The sequence below is a fragment of the Spea bombifrons genome, chromosome 4 (assembly GCF_027358695.1).
Source record: "Spea bombifrons isolate aSpeBom1 chromosome 4, aSpeBom1.2.pri, whole genome shotgun sequence".
Lineage (NCBI taxonomy): Eukaryota > Metazoa > Chordata > Amphibia > Anura > Pelobatidae > Spea > Spea bombifrons.
The window spans coordinates 39,156,885-39,176,275 of NC_071090.1; the positions used below are offsets into that span (position 1 = coordinate 39,156,885).

Sequence of the window (19,391 nt, forward strand, 5' to 3'; positions counted from 1 at the left end):
ATGAAGCATTAGACAAAATAAACAAAAAATTCATGTGCGCAATACAAAAATCTTCGTTCATTGGTTCGTCACTGCGGCTGCCATTTTAACTACACTAAGCGGAGGCACATTTTGCCATTTTAATTCAACTTTTTCTACACATTTTTTTTTTCTTGGGAAAATTTTTTACAAATTTCAGAAGAACAGAATACAGAGAAGGATGAATTTCGCTCAATACAAACAAAATGATTTTCCCAGAAATCAAACACAGAAACAAACAGGAACTCCGCCGGTGCCCAAGTCTACTCACAATTCGTCTCACGTTGTGTAAAAGCCAAATTCTAATGTAATCCACCCAAGTGTTGCCACAAAAAGGGAAATAAAAATAAGTTATCTGTAATATCTTTGCACAAATTAATCCTAAAAAAGCAAGCAACGTTTGAGTTATTTAGTACTCTATTTCACATTAAAGAACAGAGCACTTTACTCTTTCAGCACCAGAAAAGTGAGCAAAGCTTTATATCAGATACATAAAGACGTGTGATTAAGTGCTATATCTCTAATGTAGTATAATAGTAAATATGTATTTAAAAAAAGACTTCAATGTGAAAGCAATACAATGAAATTGCACAATACATAAAAATGTGTGCATTTTTATTGATGTGACCAGTAGGATGGTAAATTGTAGGGAAATGAAAGAGGACACATTCTTGTTTTGTGTGTGGGTACTTTTATCATTTGTAGGAACCCCAAACTTTTAAACACTGTTTCTTTGGGGTAAGTAAAGCAAAATAGAAAAAGGACTCACATCACTCTACACTAAGTTGTATGTACAGTGACTCGCCATTGTAAGGTGCTGCAGAACAAGTTGGTTTTCAATTGCGGAACAAATGAAAATGCAGACATTCTACCTGGTGTATTTTCTATAAGAGGTTATTGTATCTGTGTCCTGTAGTCCTTAGCTGACCTCTCCATCTAGTTAGTTGTTTTGGAACTCATCCCCAATGTACTGGGCAATTATGCAATAGGGTTACACAAATGCGACAATAATTGAAACATGCAAATGTGAAAAGTACAAATGAGCATCTTACTAACAAATGTAAATACCAGGGGTAGCCCAGGACCCAGCTGCCTGGACCTTATGCTCTCAGGGATTATTGTTCTTTCATCATAACTACACGTGTAATCCTTATGAAAATAACATTTACACTGCAGTAAATGTAAACAAACTATCAAAACATTGTCTTAGTACTTTTTATCTAGTATGCATGCATTATTTAAATGTACTTTAACAGTAAGTGTATAGTTATTTTATATATCAACCGGGTACTGTTGCCATATATTTTAGCTCCAGAAGCCTGCTAAAAAATGTTTTGTTATCAAACATATTTAGCTGTAGAAGGGCAGAGCAAGATGGCCACCTGCATACTTAGCTTTAAGAGGACATGCATGTCATTTTAATTGGAAGGATACAAACTATGACCTCAATGCTCAAGGTTTAGACCCCATTGGGTGCATTAGTTATGCAGCCACGTTAACACCTATATATGCTGGGTGAGCAGGAAAATATAGCACCACTGATCACATTGGCCCTTCTTCCCTTGTTTCCTCCCTGGCCAGAGCTATCTTTTTCAGAAGGCAATTTAGCAGCTACTCAGGGCCCAAACATCATACCATAGCTACCGTTTTACTGTTGCCTTCTCCATCACAAGCAAATGGAAACAAAGCTAGTTTTCCGTAGGACTATAAATAAAGCTTGTAATGTTCTGAAGAGTGTCCAGTCCTTTCAAGAGTCAAGGTGCCAGGTCAAGTCATCTTATCATTCTCCTACTCTCACCTGCCTGTAGTCAGCCTAAAAAGTATGTATTTTCCATGTGACAGGTTTCTAGTGGTATGGGTCTATATGGGTGCCTGTGCTATACAGAGTATTTGTATAATTCCATCTCACAATTGCTACCGCTCTCCTTTTATTAAAGCTGGAGAGTACTGATTGATTTCATTATTTCTACATCAGGGAACATGTTGGGTGAGAAATTTGGAGTACAAGTTTTAGGTTGCATGGATTACTCATCTTTGAATGTGTACAGAATGCACAGGGGCTGGGTATATGGGCATATCCGGGTGTTTCACCGCCAGGCTGTATTGGGAAAGGGGATGTGTAGAGCTAGCAAGAGAAGAGGACATAGCAGCGTACAGCCATGATCTCTGCAGTGTCTGAGGCAAGACCACAGAGTGACCTGGCAGGGTCATTCAACCATCAGCCATTTCTGAATCCTCATTGCTTTCCTGGAATTAAACATTTGGCCTTCGTCTGAAGTTCTGCACTTTAATGTGTCCCTTTATTTTTTATGGAGTAAGAATATATCTTGTAAACAGAAATCAGAGAACCTGAGTTTTGCTTTTTGGATTTAAAGGGTTGCCAACATTGCCTTGATGACGTAAGAGGTATTATATTTGTTTCAGACTGACAAATGCTAAACATATGTTGTGCATATTTTATCAGCCATTACCTGGATTGACAGGGAGATTTGAATGCTTGTATAATTGCCAGTAGGTGGCTCCCAGGCTTTCTGATTCAGTAACAATACTCCGAAAATAACCCAGCATAGTCAAAACTAAATCAGTCGCTGAGCTTATAATAACAAAGGCATGATCAGATTATATACAAATGCTGCAAACCTCATTAGGTCTTTTTGTTGATATGGTTACATCTTGCTAAGGACATAAACCTAAGCTCTGTTGAAGGGGGCAGTTATTTTTAGCAAAGGTATTCCCCACCCCATGGAGAAGAGAATGCATTTTAGACAATGGTTATGTTACTGTTTTCTCTTGATCTAGTTCATGCTTTTGTTATTTATTTCTAAGAACTAATAAAGGGTAAAAAATATTTTCATATTAAGACCTTAAGTCTTAAGTCTTTTAACTTTATACATAAACTGAGCCAGAGGCTCTTTAGTGTTTAATTATTAATCATTTAGTAGTCCATCACAAACATAATATTGTAGTTTTACTAGCAGCAGGAGGTTATAACATATCAGAGTGCTGCTTTTGTGTCACATGATGAAAATTAAGTGTAACCAAGAAAAAATATGAATGAGGAAAAAGTTATTTGATAAAATAACTACTGCTATAAAGCATCTGGGCATTGAGTAGGACTGGATAAAAAGAATAAAATATTTATTAAATAATAAAAGTTTGCAGGTGAGTTTTAACTCACTTTCCTAACTATTGATTTTAATGGGCCAATGCTGGTAACCTGATGCAATAAGAAAGGCTGAGCTGGCAGCATAGTTAAATTGAGTAATTTTTTATGTTATGTTTAATAAAAATCCAGCAGTTATACTTAAGCTGGGATTTTAGCTTGATCAGTAAGAAACAGTTGGGATGCTTATGTATAATTACCGTAAATCAGGGTATAATATGAAGGAGTCCATTTCAGAGATTTGTTCCATTCACACTGATATCTCGAGAGTGTTGTAAAAACCATGACTCCCGTTATTCAGAATAGTAAATTCTACTTGTTTCATTTTGTGTTATGTGAGTGTGCGTGCACTGACCAACCGCACATTAGCTTTCATCACTTAGTACTGAGCATATTTCTTGTGAATACCAATAAATAGAAAATCTTCTACAAACGTATCACTTATTAAATATAAATTTAATGTGTCTATAAAAAGAACAGCTGATACATTGTTACGTTTCTCATTCTGAATATAAACAGATTTGTAAAAAATGGCTCCTCTAAAACCATTTGATTACGCTACACCCCTCCCCACACCCACGCAAAACGCACGTACACACACACAACTTAAGATTGGTTATAAGAGACATTTTTAGGCAGCCAATCCTACACCTTTTCTGTAACTGCATATACTCACAGCAGGCACTGTTCAAGCAGATGCACGTTAAGTATTTATATCTCATCCAAAGAACACAGCTTGCTGTAATTACATACTCCCAAAGCAGGCTTGGCTTCAAATATATACCACAGTAAAGATCACACTGTCTCAGTCTCAACTGCCATCAGGATGACACAACTCTTTTGTATTTATGTCCCCCATGCTTTCTGTGCATTAGGTGCTTGAAATCTTAATTATTACACACAAACACACACATGCACAATAACACAATAAGAGATACCCCTTTGTTTAATTGTAGTTTCTCAAGTCACAAAGTATTATGGCTAGTTGCCCATCATAATTAAATACCTTCCTTGTGATTAGTAAAACAAAAAACAGCCTTCTTCCCAAAGGACTGTCATGTTTTCTCCCCAATTTATCACTTTGGAACTACTTTGCTGTAATGTATTTCAGAATTAGATAAGCATATCTCCTGCCAAAGGATCAATAGAACTAAGGATGACAGAGACACTTTCTAAGGCATATTGTCCGTAGGTTAGCAGAATTCCAGTGATAAAAATAAACAACTCTTGCAGAGGTAGATGGTTATAATGACTATTCAATACTTATATGTGTTGCTAATACAGATCAAATAAATAAAATATTTATAAGATAATAAAAGTTTGCAGGTGAGTTGTAACTCACATTCTTTACTATTGATTTTGATGGGCCAATCCTGGTAATCTGATGCAATAAGAAAAGCTGAGCTGGCGGCATACAAAAGAAATGGACTAGGGTTGCCCCACAATAATGCACTGTGATGTCAGTGTGTTAAAATGTTCAATTTACCTGCAAGCACTTGGTGTAGTGAACAAACTCCAGCGAGAGTGATAAGCTTAGGGTCAAGTATCTGGAAGTGCAGGAAGAAGTATGGTTTCCAGTTGTAAGCATTCATTCTTATTAAGAAATATCCTCCAGTAACCTTGATTTTCTAAACAGAACAAGATTAAATAATCCAAAATCTAGGTTTAAAAAGTGGTGCCTGGTTGGGAAACGATGCTATTATGTAGTTTTCTTTATATCTGATCAATTGAAGGGGTTCTGTTTTACTTGGTATGGTTATAAATCTAGAGGGTAAGGAAAATCCTGTAATCAGATTACCTTTTTGTATCTTTTTATGAATTTTATTTACACATTTTAATATATCAACATATTTTCTTAAGTTTACATTATTACACATTATTATTACTACTGTTATTACTTTTAGAATACCATGATACACCTGCACCTACTAAGACATTCAGGGCTATTTGGGCACAGAGCCGGCCTTATGCGTTGTGGCGCCCTGTGCGGAGTACTCCTCTGGCGCCCCCCCTCACTGCCCCTTCAAACTACCCCCCCTCTCCCCCTTCAAACTACACCCCCCTCTGCCCCTTCAAACTACACTCCCCCCTCTGCCCCTTCAAACTACACCCCCCCTCTGCCCCTTCAAACTACCCCCCCTCTGCCCCTTCAAACTACACCCCCCTCTGCCCCTTCAAACTACACCCCCCTCTGCCCCTTCAAACTACCCCCCTCTGCCCCTTTAAACTACACCCCCCCTCTGCCCCTCCAAACTACACCCCCCTCTGCCCCTTCAAACTACACCCCCCCTCTGCCCCTCCAAACTAACCCCCCCCACACCCACTTACCTTGTTGCCGGAGTCCTGCGGTGAGAGCGGGAGGCATCCGTCTTCTCGCTCTGCCGTGGTGCCGGCATTTCATGTTGAGCGCCGGAATAGTCCGGCGCTCAACATGAGATGCCGGCACCGCGACGGAGCCACGGAGAGTAAGGGGTGCCGAGCGGTTGCTGAGAACGTCACGAGCAACCGCTCGGCGACCCTGCCCGGGACTTAGATTAAAGCATCGTTTTTTTTGTTTTGTTTTTTTTTTAAACTTTATTTAACATGAATGATGTTAAATAAAGTTTTTTTTAAAAAACGATGTTTTAAGTTAAGTCCCGGGCAGGCGCCCCTGCTCCCATGGCGCCTGCACAGGTCGCAAACCCCTAAGGCCGGCCCTGTTTGGGCACGAAAGAAGCACTGTCTTGCCTAATGTAGGACACATCAGGCATTTGTTATAATATTGCCTTTTCATGGCTCATTTGTAACTGAATTGTGCAGGATCCCATTATCTGCCCTTCTTTGTCAAAAATTGTTAGTTTATTAAAATTATTTGATTTTCTTGAAGGAACTGAGACAGAAGTTGCACAACCATTCCACTAATTTCTTAATGTCAGTACCAATTATTTTAATCCAAAACATGTTTTGGTAGTTTAAATCATTCATGGCAAGATTTTACAAGTATTTTATGGGATCTCCTGTAGATCTTTTTGATTACTTTTCTGATGTATATCAATTTATAACACATTAATGCAACACATAAGAAAGTTCACTAATACTCTCCTGGGTTTATCGGAGGTAGGCTGGATTGATCCTAGGTACATTGAGCAGCTGCCTAGGTAGCCTAAATTACTCTGCAGCTTTGCAGCTACATATTTTATAACAATGAGCTATAACTCCCATTCCTGACTTTTACTATTTCAATGATTTACTATTATTATTATTATATATATATATATATATATATATATATATATATATATATATATATATATATAATGGGCATAAGCTGTGTAGCTACGCCAACCCTTACCAAATGCTGTATACGAGCATAATTGAAACTACATTCATAGTTGCTTTAAATGTATTTCTTCATACAGGGTATGGTGAACACTCACAGTACGTGCGCTTAGGAGATTGTGGAATGTAAATCTGTAAGTTGAAAGCATCTGCAGTACAGGGTTTGAGTTCCCCACACAAGCAGCCCTTCGTGGGACTAATAACGATCACGACTTGAACTGCTTTCCTCTGAAGGCATTATCCCTATGAGCATTCATCATCAAGGATGCTTTTGTGGCCTTTTAATACCGTCCCTGATTCCTATGTATGTATGCGAGCAGCTGAATTTAGAAGCTTAGAGATGTTCTCATCGGCCACATGAGATGCAACAAAGATTCTTTCCAAAAGCCCAGAGAGCAGACAGTACAGACAACAGATGTGAGAGTTCCCATAACTGTCAATTTTCTAAATATTTGCATAGTAAACAGAGGAGGTGCCATTTGATTGATATTTCAATGTGGTATATAAACTAGAAGAATTCTTCTCCCCATTTGCTCTTCCACCACTCTTCATCTCCCTCAAGTGTTTGTTTATCTGGCTGCTGATAAATAGTTTTTTTGCTTTTTCTTTCTGGAAGGTACAATACTCTTTGGAAATAAAGAGCTATTGATACAATGCCAGAACCAACCAAGAATACGGGTGAGTATTTGTGGTTAATTTATAGAATGTAACAGGGAATTTAGAAGTTAACGGGCAAGAATAGGAATGCATTTAATCCCAAATTATCCATATATTTAATTGCCATATAGAAAATATATGCAAAGTGTAATGTATATAATTTGTATCATGTTGTGTATGATGTAATGTATGTAAATATATAGATAGATATAGATATATCATAACATATTATTGCATGTAATAATAATAATAATACACAAGTGTTTTATGCCATGTTTCTCATCACTTTATATTTAATACATTTACCTGCTCAGAAAAATATGTATGTCTGAAAAAAATAATTTTCATTATGAAGCCGAGTAGTAATTTGTTAACTGTGTTCATGGACTTGTGGAGCTTTTAACAATTTAATGCTAGTGACCAGACACAAAGCCTTCACCATACCGAAGAAGATAATTGAACTGAATTAATTTATTGGTTTTGCAGTGTATGTCTCCTCATAGTAACATGTTTGTAGACTCTGCAAAGTTAAGATTTGAATGTCATAAGATATATCCATGTTAAATTCCTTTTTTTATATAACAATCACCCCGACTTATGGTAATACACAGTTACTTTAATTTCCCAGTGTGAAATTAACATTCTTTGGTCTTACTATATTGAGTCATATCCCTCTCTAAAACCAGCCTTCTAATGTTGTATACTTTGTGTTAAGTTTATTGCAGAGTTTCCTTGCATGCACGGAATTCCAGAAGGGTTTGACACTATCATCTTGACTAACTTGTGCTGTACTTTTCTGCCATTCAGCTGTTATTTATCGTTGCTCATTGCAATGTGTATTTTCATACAGTTATGAGTATCACTGTCTGGCAAGTGGTTTTAAATAAGGGTTGACACTGATCTCTGAGCAGGCAGTGATCTTTCAAAATGTTCCATTGGGAGTATCTTGAACTGAAAAGCATTCCAAGAGATTATATCTGAATCCTTATGTCTCACATTGGAACCTGTGAAATCCAGCTTTAGCTTTGTGACTCTGAAAATATCTGTAACAGGCAATCTCTTGGCTTACTATTCTGACCATACATAGCCCTGATGGTCGCTTTTGCGGGTGCTTGCAATGCATTGTTTTATGTTTTTTTTTTTATTATTTTGGTGCTCTTTGTCATTTAAAGTTAAGAATTTGATAATCCAGGTTAGTAATGTGGTCTTCATTCGAAACTCTATTTTTAACAAGATAACATTGCATTTATGGCACAAGTAATAAAAAGAAACACAAAGCACAGTACAGTTGTATCCAAATATATCTTAACAAAATGAACTGTGAGCACACATTTGATTACTATTGAGAGATATTTTCATTTAACTCCCAGCAACAGGACAAACTGTCAAGTGTTACATGTTGCATGTACATGTAGTAAAAACACAACTTTTTCATTCCTTGTGAATTCCTTTTTTTAATGATTCCCAACACATGCTTGCTTTTGAAATAATTGTTTACAGATTTTTCCCGCTTCAATGTAGATATTTCCTTTAACTTTTGCATCATGCTCACTTTTTATAAAAAGACTTTTCAAAACCAGTTAAATAAAATCTAAACATAACATACATGTTAAATGTATTGCAGAAAAAAAAAACTTTATTATATTTTTATTAACTGTCAGCATTATAAAATAAGGGAAATAATAAATAAATAAGAGTAATATCTTTTTAACATTTCATACAAATCAAAATATTGTGTGAAAACCAAAAAGTGGAAAAAAAACTTAGAAAATGAGGTTCTTTTCAATTATATTGGAAGTTATGCTTCACAGCTACGGGGTATCTGCCAGGTTTGTATTTTAAGACTTGAACCTCAGCATCTGCTGTTCAAGAAACCATATGATGGCTGCTAACTTTAAATCTGTTACTTCCAATGCAAGTTCATTTTCAAAGGATACTCCAGCCATCATGTGTGCTTTAATGTAAATGATGGAAGAGTGTCACCTTTAAATAAGCATCTTTTAAAGTGCAGGTGCATTGTGGGATTCACTGAAATCCCCTTCTATGGATTTGCGTTGTGTCCGTGCCCCCAAGCTCCTTGGCTTTCAGTAGAAATGTATTGTGGTGAGCACATCTCTGTTTAAAAGTGTACAGTCCATGGTTATGGAAGAACCCTATTATACATGTGTAGAATGGACTCCCGCTGATTTCTGTTGTAGGGTTTTCTTGCCAGTGATTAGCTGCTTTGAGCAAGAAGAAGTGATGCGCTCTGTAAATACAGTACATTCATAGCATGACTTGCTGTTAATTTGTTGAATTGGGCAGAGTTGGGTTTCATGAAGGTAGACGAAACCATTTTTTAAACTGTGTCATAGGAGGTAAATTTGAATAGCTAAAAGTCAGCCCTGCCCAGTTCTTTTAAAGATGGTCATGTTCATTCATACCTAGCCTATTATGGACCCTATCTATTCTGGCAGCAAGGGGAGGGAAAATGAGACACAATGCAACTACATTGGGCTGCTGCAATTTGGAGAATTGGGCCCTGGCCAGATACTTTTTTCCTTTTTTGGGTGTGTTACACTAATTCCTTTCCATTCTCATACAAAATTTGGTCTTTTTTAAGTTAACATCATAGAAAGCAGTTATACCTAGGGTAATTGCTTTCTATGTTTCTCTGTGTTTTTTGGGTGGTTCTGTTTATGGAATGCATTGGGTAAGACTGGATAGTCTAAGTTGATCATATTTCCTGTTAGGGTTAGGGTTTTTTAAATAAGCTTGGACCCTTTTGCTGAAAATCGAAAGCCATCTCCTGTCGACAATGAATTATCCATAATTACATCTGATATAAAGTTTTGATTTGTGGTGGGGCTGGGGTTAACAGCTTTGGGACCATCTGTTTCATTTTTGTCTTGTACTATGTAAACATGGCTGAGACTTTGGGGAGAATTGTGTTTCAGCTTGTTCACTTCACTATACATTATGAGGAGCCATTATGCATCATGTAGGTTCAACTCAGCCCTTTAAATTGGAGGACCTTATTAATGTTGGCCCATCATAATGAATACTGAAGTGAGATAGTTAACCCAATAAATCATCATGTCTCCCTTTAGTGAATAAACCCCTTTGACTTTTGTTTATGAAGTGTCCCTATTCTTCATTTTGGGACTTGTCTACCTGAGCATTTTTCGAGTTCCAATAAGTAGTTCAAATTACAGTTTGCAGGTTTGGTTCCAACTTTTCTTACTTTGGTAACCTTGGGTGTTGAATACCAACATTAAACTGCCACTTGTTAGATTTTTATACAATATATCTTGATGATCTTAATGTTTCAGAATCCAGTCAAATCATAAAAATAGATTGCATAAGGGTTAATTGAGAAAGATTAAATTAAATCTACTTGTTACCTACAATCTTAAGTAATAGTATTCTGATCATTGGTACAGGAGAAACAAAACACCTTAATAAATAGACCTACTAAAAATGTACTCTACACATAATTTTTAAATGTCAGATTACTTTTGAGGGACAGAACGGTTGGCAATTCTCAAGCTTGTATATTACATGGTATATAATGTATTACTTTAGCATCATCCCATACTGTGGCTAATTTAAGACTTATACAGCATAATATTACTATATTATCATTTGGCAGACTAGGCGCTGCTGTGTGTGGCCAATGGCTTGATATGGCCTGCAGTCTAGCCCTATTTTTTAATCGTGAACAACTGATAACATTTTTCAATAGTGATGCGGCAGATTAATAGGTGACTGTATCAGAGGAAATAAATACATATTATACTGTACATTTTCCAGTCATAATATAAAACAGTGGCACCAAGATAACCTATATCAATAATTCCTAAATATTTTTTATCAATAACTGTGATGTACGCACTTAGATTTAAAACATTCTTGCAACTATCCGAGCCAAAGTTCATCTGGTCACAATGCTAAAACCCTACCCTTTAGAATGCATGCAAGGCAGCAACCTGTAAACACAATTTAATCTTCAATTGAGGGCCATGTATATTAATACATCATCTTCTAATCCACGGTTTCAGATCTCAAGCCAATAGCATCCCAGAGTATTACATGCATATAATATATCCAATTAATTTGGTCTGGAGGGTGATGATTGATATCTCCAGCCAGAGCAGACATTTAAATTTACTAATATACTATTGCAGGTGTACCTTTTTGTACCTTTTGTGGGTTTTTTTGTTCATTTCTCTTATTTGCATTATATTAAATTCTATTTTCAAATGAGCTATGTGTTTGATGTGTTTGCTGAAAAAAAGGGTTCCACTTCGGCAGCCAGTTTTTATAACATTAACCTTATTTCCTATGCATGCATATTTAACTTAAGAACAAATGCCATGGAGTAAGGAAAGGTTTATGTTATGTGCAGTTGACAGTCAAATCAAGTTGCTCAACATATTTTGCTGTAACTAGGCAGCATCACAAAACTGAATTTGACTACCAGCTTGATGTAGGTGCAAGTCAACAGGACTGCCAACTTGTAGCAAGTTCCTTTGAAAAGCATTCAGATTCAACTTTTCACAAGAACTGACCATAAAATATGCCTCCAACATAAACTGTCCCCCAATTTAACCCCGGATTATATTCAACAAAACTGGCAAATTCAAGGACCAACGTTATTGACTCACAATGGCTTGATTGAGAAACATGAGTGACAGACTCATCTGCCAGCTCACAAGACCAACTCAAATGACACATTTGATGGGCAATTCACAGCATCTATGTTGAACTTGGTGGTAAAACAACGCAAATCATTGGGGGCACACTTGGTCCACCTCTACAGCAGGTAGTGATTTTTATACCCCCCCCCAAAAGAAATGTGACCGACAATATGAACCTCAATAAATAGACCTGCCTGCCTCAGCATCAACAACCATCATAAGATGTTCTAATGGACAGTGGTGGTCTTTGCACAAACATTGGAGAATAACTTACTGACTCAGTGGCAGAAAAGCATTCCCATTAAAATCAATGGAAGCACTTACTGTGTGTCCCATTTGATCTCTCTTGCAACACTCGTTGAGCCAGCACTGGAGCTACCATATTGGCTCGATTATAGACCGCACTCGATTATAGGCTGCACCCTTAAAGTTTGGTGGTATTTTAAAGAAAAAATATTTTTAAAATAAAAACACACGTGTATTTTAACATCTATTATGTAGTAAGTCAGCATATGTTATATGCAAAAACAACACTAGCCATTTTAAGGTCCCCCCTTAATTTATAATGCACCTTACTTATACATACGCCACTCTGCTCCCCAGATATGCCACTCTGCCCCCCCCTGATATGCCACTCTGCACCCTAGATATGCCCCCAATTTACCAATGAATCCCCAGACTCCCTGGTGATGCGCGTAGACAACCTCTGCTGCTCGCCACTTCCACCTCTCTGGCAGCCGGTGAACGTCTGCTCGATGCGCTAAGATTACCTCCGCTGCTGCTGGTACTTCCACGGGGGCTTCTATGGTGGAGCAACGGAAGGTCATGTGATGCCGGCGCTCCGTTATAGAAGCGGATGTGCCAGCAGCAGCGTAATGTAAAAAGGCCATGTCCTGGGCGTCGGATGATACAAGCTGTGCATCCCTATGCTAAACCTCGATTATAGGCTGATTATGGGGGGAAAAGTGCAGCCTATAATCAGGCCAATACGGTAATACCTATAATCGGGCCAATATGGATTTAAATGCCTGAACCTCTGTTCCGTCATCCCCTTAACAGTCAACACTGCCATCATAGCTCACCTCAGGTCACGGAGACCTGAAGGGGTCTTTAGAGACCCCTATGGTGTCTCCTAGTAGGCTTCTCTACTTGAAATCACACATTTAGTGTTATCAGGAGAACAGGTCTACATAGCTCTGCCTCCTGATCGCTGTCTGATCAGACACAGAAAGATTGCTGTATGCTCTGGGACAGGCAGCCACAGCAGCCTGCAGGAATATGAGAAGAGGGAGAAGCACATGTTTTTCCCTCTACAAAAAGCTAAAAAAAATCTACACTGCTATATGAGCACTATGCACTTTAGTACCAGAGAGCAACCCTTTCTTATATCATGACATTTACTGGTTCACTGGGTACCCCTACCCCCAAAAATATAAACCTATTAAAAAAATATTGCCCCCCCACAACACTTTTTTTTAAAATGCAGCTCATAAAGTCATAAAAATATGCCAAACCTATGCATGTGGGACATCACTGCACATGGTTTAAAAAGAAGACCCAATATATGATTTGCATGGGTACATTAAATGAGAAAGTAAAAGTTGTAAAAAGACATGGCACAAATGTAGAATCGCTGTCATCCAGAAATGTAAAAATGCCTTCGTCTTGAAGGGGTTAAGCTGCCAAAAAACTAGCCTTCCTTTTTGCATCCTTTCACTTGCAAATGGGACGAGGAATTAATCCTTCCACAGGAAAATGAGAACAGATCTACAGATTAATGAGTTTGGAATAAACTGTCGGCTTAACATTTACAGTAAAAGCAGGCAGGACAAAGTGTGTTCACCATTTTTCATATAGTGTGTGTTAGTGTATGTTGTTGGATAGTGGGTGTAAGTGTGGTGCTAATGAGTATGAGCGTATGGTGTTGTGTGTCTTACTGTGTGAGTGAATGTCAGCATATTGTATTGTGATTGTGTGTATATGTGTATGTGTGTATAGTGTATAGTGTAAGCATGCATGTGCTATTATTGTCTTTTATCTTTATTATATTTAGAATGGGTTGTACTTCTAAATTATAATATATATATTTAGGTAAAATATGATGGTGGAGCATCACCCTAAAAGAAAAAAGAAAGTACAGAGACATAAACGACACATTAAGTATATGTAAATAAAATATGATTGGGTTAAAAAAAAATAGCTCCTACATTTTTTGGCTGGCTCCTAGACCAAAACCAAATTTGTGTGAGCGTGTGTCACCAAATAATGTATGTGTGTTAGTGTATGGTGATAGAATGAATGTGTGTGGGCTAGTATCTGGTGTTAGCATGGGTGAGTAGGTGGGCGTTAGCACGAGTTTGTGTCAGCAGATGGTTTTAGAGTGTATGTCAGTGTTAGTGTATGCTGTTGACACAGGTGTGTGTGTTAGTGGTGTTAGAGTGTCAGGGATGAGCCTAGGGTTGGTGGTACGAGGGAGAGAAAGGAGATGTATGTGTAAATGTAAGATGTTAGAGTGAGTGGATATTAGAGCAAGTTTGCCTTTTAGTATGTGTTAGTAGCATGTCTTTCCGTGTGATTTGGTTAAACCCTTTTGGGCTAAAGTAGGTGTGGTTATTAGAGAAGTGGACGACCCTGAGTTCTGTCTTACTCCTGAATTAGTTTTGCTGCAACATACTCCCGTCTCTATTGGTAGATATAAAATCATATCATTGACCTTTCACCTTATTAATGCTGCTAGAGCCACTATTCCCAGATTCTGGAGGACAGACAGAGCTCCCCTTCTGGAGGCCTGGCTGAGACGGGTTATTTTCACTTAAAATATGGAAGACATGGTAATGTCAGCTAAAGGTCAGGCCTATAAGAATGGGCTCAAGTGGCTTTTAAACGACTCTCTCACATCGTCAAAATTTACATCCATTTTGCACCTACCCACCCGTGTTTAGTCCTATATATATTAGAGGGCTCACTTGCTTACTTTGTCTTGGCAATTTCCCCACACATTCTTATTCTTCTTTTTCTTTTAATTAACATAGCAACAAACAGTTTGTTATCTTGTATTTTTCATCTTGTCTGCCGCGCTGCCCGTGGGTCATTTTCCCTTGTTTTCCCATTTTTGTTATTTTAATGCCTTTATGTTTATCGGACGAGTTGATTCAGTGCGTAAGTCTCGATCGAGTTTTATCACGCAGTCAACTTGGAGATTTGTTTCTTCTGTCCTGTTTATGATGTCAGGGTTCTTACACATTACAGTGCTGTTGTAATCTTTGTACCAAACACTTTAAATTTTCTGGTGTATCCTCAATGTCATCTGCTATACCCTGTATTGTTTTGTGATACCTTAATATTGTATTTTATATTTTGTCGTGCTGTGGTATCTCATGTGTATCATTCTAATTGTACTTTGTACCTTTATTAAGCTCTATTTATATGATATGATGAGATTACATTGTATTACTGTCAATATAAATAAAGGTGAATTGAACAGTAGCATGTCTTTTAGTTATGGGGAAACACAGGACCCAGGTGTCCTTAACCCTAGGCTCACTCCGGGCCTTGCTTATGTTTACTGCCCTTAGTATGTTAGTGAATGTGAGCTTTGCATTCTTCCCCACCTCTCTAAAGTTTCAGTCTGACAATGTTGGCAGCACCCTAATTTTGTTGTAAAATCTTCACAATAGTAGTCTTGTTAAAATGAACTCAGTACTAGATCCTGGTGCACCTGTTAATGAGAAGCATAATGTGCCCACTGATGGAGACATCTAAATATAACACTACAAAAGCTTCTGAAAACATGCTTCTCTGTGCTCACTGTAGTCAAGACAATGTCTTTCTCTTCTCATATTTCAGAAACTACCGTCACTGAACAAAAGACCGTGCAAGTAGCAGGAGGAAGCAGGACAGAGATTACAACCCAGACAGTCAAGACAGGGGTTCAGGTGAAATGGCAACAGGATGGAAAAGAGGTCAAAAGTGAAAAGACTGTTACGCAAACCGAGCACACAAAGCGTACCTTAATTGTTGATAATAATGTAATTCAAGAGGAATTTTCAGTTGTGAGTGGAGACACAAAAGTAAAAGGTAGGAGACCATGTGAGGCATATTTATCGTGTGTATCAGAAATGCTGTAGTTGACCAGTTGGTGTAGAACATGATAAAAGGTTGCTAATGGGCCAGACCTCTAAATTATTTTAGTACTATGTAAGTCAACACACAAGCTTCTTCAGGTAGCAAAGGGTGGAGTATTTTGAATCAGATACATTCCTGCTCTTATAAAACCAGCTGATTCATCCTCTTCGTATTTTAATTAAAGCGGCTTCACAGATGGAACATGTAAAGACACAGGAATAGGCTTGAAACTCAACACCGCTTATGTTTCTTTGTGACTGTATTTAGGTTTAGCCTACCAGTGTCAAGATGTTACATATCAACAAGTTATGCAAACAGTGAGACACTAATTGCTATCTGACCGCAGAAGTAAAGCTTGTGCAGATGGATTCATTGCTGTACATTTCCTCCCAACATTACTAGTATGTAAGCACTGTCACCAGCAAAGGTTTTACGTTTTTAGATCACACAGAAAAAAAGTAGGACAAGAAAACTCATATTTTTTAAAGCAGCAAATGGAAAGATACTAGTGTGACATTACACCAGTAATGGTAAATTTCAACCAGGGCTATTTAATTTTACCTTTCATTCATTTAACTAAAATGCAGACAGATCAGTTCAGCCTGAAAGAGCTAAGACTAGACAATTTGGCTTAATGTAGTAGGCCAATCCTACAGCAAAGATGAGTAAATGGAGCTAAACAGGAAGAACATTACATTGCTTGCCACGATAATTGTACAATTTTTATCACTTTGCACTAGGACTGTGCTTCTTGCCAAATGACAAAATAATATATAACAAATTACATTTAAATCTCTTTTTACATCTGACTGCTGTGTCCTTGTTCAGAACATGTATTTTATAACTTTACACTAATACTATTTTATGGACATATGTATCATTTATTTCTCAAGAGGGAAATCTTTAAAATAAATATTACTTTTCTTTATTTTCCAGAGGAAAAATCTGCACCACCGGCAATAGAAGGTTAGTAATTCTGGACTATGCTACATATAGTTATTACATTTAAGGGGCGCCCCAAAAATTAAGTGAAAAGAGCAGCATTAAATCACATATATGCCTTTTGCTACAAATTTAAAATGAAAATCTGTTTACTGCCCCAATATTAACCTAAAAAAATAGCAAAGTATGCAAGGTTGGAAAAGAGGCACAATAATACAGTTTTAGATCTTTTTTAATTACTGAAGAATATACCTTTCAGTACATATATCCATGTGTGTAACTATTCGGACCCTATCATGCTTTTTAAGAGCAATCAAAGTCATGTATAAATAATAGACTCTGTTGTGAAGTTTAGAAAATAACATAGAAACATATACATTGGTGGCAGATAAAATGCTCCATTTAGTCTGCCCATCTCTGCTGATGTAACGACTCAGACCTTAATCAGTCCTTAGTCTTATATTCAGAATATCTTTATGCTTATTCCATGGTCTTATCATCATATGAATCAGCAGAAATATTTCAGTGCACTCAGATTAGTTTTTTGTACATGACTCTCCTTAATGTTATGAATACAAATCATTGAAACAATACATGTAAATGTAATTGGTAATGATTTTACCTATAACACCTGTTAGAATTCCAGCACATCTGAGGATTAAAGCTTTAATTGTATGTTTGCATGTTCTATCAGAAGCAATCGAATCATCTCATTAGTGACATGGCAGGGACATGAAAGCATTTTATTCCAAATATAATCCTAGTGACAGATGTCTCATCAATGAACACTATTTCAAATTAATCAACTTAGTGAAATGTTTGATGTGTCAACTCTCTGATATAGGATCTTGATAGTGAAAGGAACAATTTTTCTTTGTAACACATATTAACTGTGCGTTGGAAGATTAAAAGGTACTATTCTAAAAAAAAAATAGATTAGTCACCAGGCTTAGTATAGATTTATGCAAAGAAGAAATTAAAAAAAAAACAGATTTCTGCTAAATTGTTGATATTACCCTCACACTAGCAACCTCCCAACAAAATTTCTGTTGACCCCATTCTTGAAAAGTAGAAATGAGTTTGAATGAACAAGATCACTAAGTATAGGGATGCAGCAAAATAATAATAAAAATTTATTCTAAAATGTAAAATAATAAATAATACATTGAAATATACAACTGAATACTTAAAATAACAATTCCTGTAACAAAATCAATCAGGCATATACGTGGTAAGGTCAGTATACAAGAAGCAGTCACTGGAGTACTATCTTGTAACGTACACAAAGATGGGCCCTGTGAGATGTGGTATACCTCATACAATGTACCATTGAGCCTCTATAATAATTTCATTTGTACACAGGCATCTATAAGCAATGCATTGGCTGGATATAGAATGCATTTACCCAATAATGGCTGTGGTGATTGCAGATTTACTTCCTTCTATATGGCATATAGCAAATACTTTATATAGCATATATATAATATTGAGATTGAGTATGCACTACAAATGTTATAGCATATTTTATTGCAGTCAAGACTGTGCATTAGCAGCATTGTCTACTCTGTTGGAACCCTGGCAAGGTGGAGACACCGATAAGGACCACAAGCATTATATGGTCATGTATGCTGATTAGGACCTCTGTATTATGAATTGTCACTGTGAAAGCAAGTGTGGCCTAATTTGATACCTTGTCTAGGACCTGGCTGCATCTTAATCCAACTCTAATTGCATTAGCCACTATATAGAGGTGTTGTTTTAATCCTAAAGGGTGGTTCTCAAAACCTATTAAGTAAAATATGTAGACTATCCTAATCCTCACCTTTGGTTTAAGACAAGCTAAAATGTAATGTCTATTTGTGGCATCAAAGTAAAATTCTGTATTTTCTGCAATATATATATATACATTAATATGTATATGTAGTTGGTCCACCCCCACCCACCCCTTTGCAGCTATAAACATCGTCCCCTCTTCTGTGAAGGCTTTCCACACAATTTTGGAGTGTTTCTGTGGGAATTTTTATCCATTTATACAGCAGAGCATTTGTGAGCTCAGGTACTAATGTTGGACAAAAAGGCCTGGCTCACAATTTCCATTCAAGTTCATTCCAGAGGTGTTCAATGGGGTTAAGGTCAGCGCTCTCTATGGGTCACTCTTCCACAGTTCTTCCACACCAAACTCATCCCAACCATGTCTTTATGGACCTTGTTTTGTGCACTGGGGAACAGTCAATCTGCAATAGAAAAGGGCCTTCCCAAAACTGTTCCCACAAAGTTGGAAGCATATCATTGTCCAAAATGTCTGGTTGGTATGCTGAAGAGAACCAAACCAAGACATTTTGGACAATGCTATGCTGGAATGCGATGTCATAAATGTCCCTGTTGGTGTAGTGGTCAATACTTTGTCCATATAGTGTGAATATATATATTTATTACTTATATTTCTTTTTTACTGACATGTTCTGCTGCTTTAAAGGCAAAGTCATTGA

The 19,391-nt window shown here is 37.2% G+C and overlaps 1 protein-coding gene across 8 annotated transcripts in view; it reads left to right on the plus strand.

Annotated features, from left to right (window-relative positions):
• The first annotated feature begins 7,016 nt into the window (after nt 1–7,016).
• Nucleotides 7,017–19,391, plus strand: part of MYBPC1 (myosin binding protein C1) — a 51,273-nt gene continuing 38,898 nt past the window's right edge. For 7 of the 8 annotated variants that reach the window (XM_053465038.1, XM_053465039.1, XM_053465044.1 and 4 more), the window contains exons 1-3: nt 7,017–7,177; nt 15,682–15,912; nt 16,897–16,926. In XM_053465038.1, coding sequence (XP_053321013.1) covers nt 7,153–7,177; nt 15,682–15,912; nt 16,897–16,926 — 286 coding nt within the window. In that variant the 5' untranslated portion in view covers nt 7,017–7,152. The remainder of the gene's footprint in view (nt 7,178–15,681; nt 15,913–16,896; nt 16,927–19,391) is intronic. The other variant, XM_053465046.1, reaches the window with a different exon arrangement.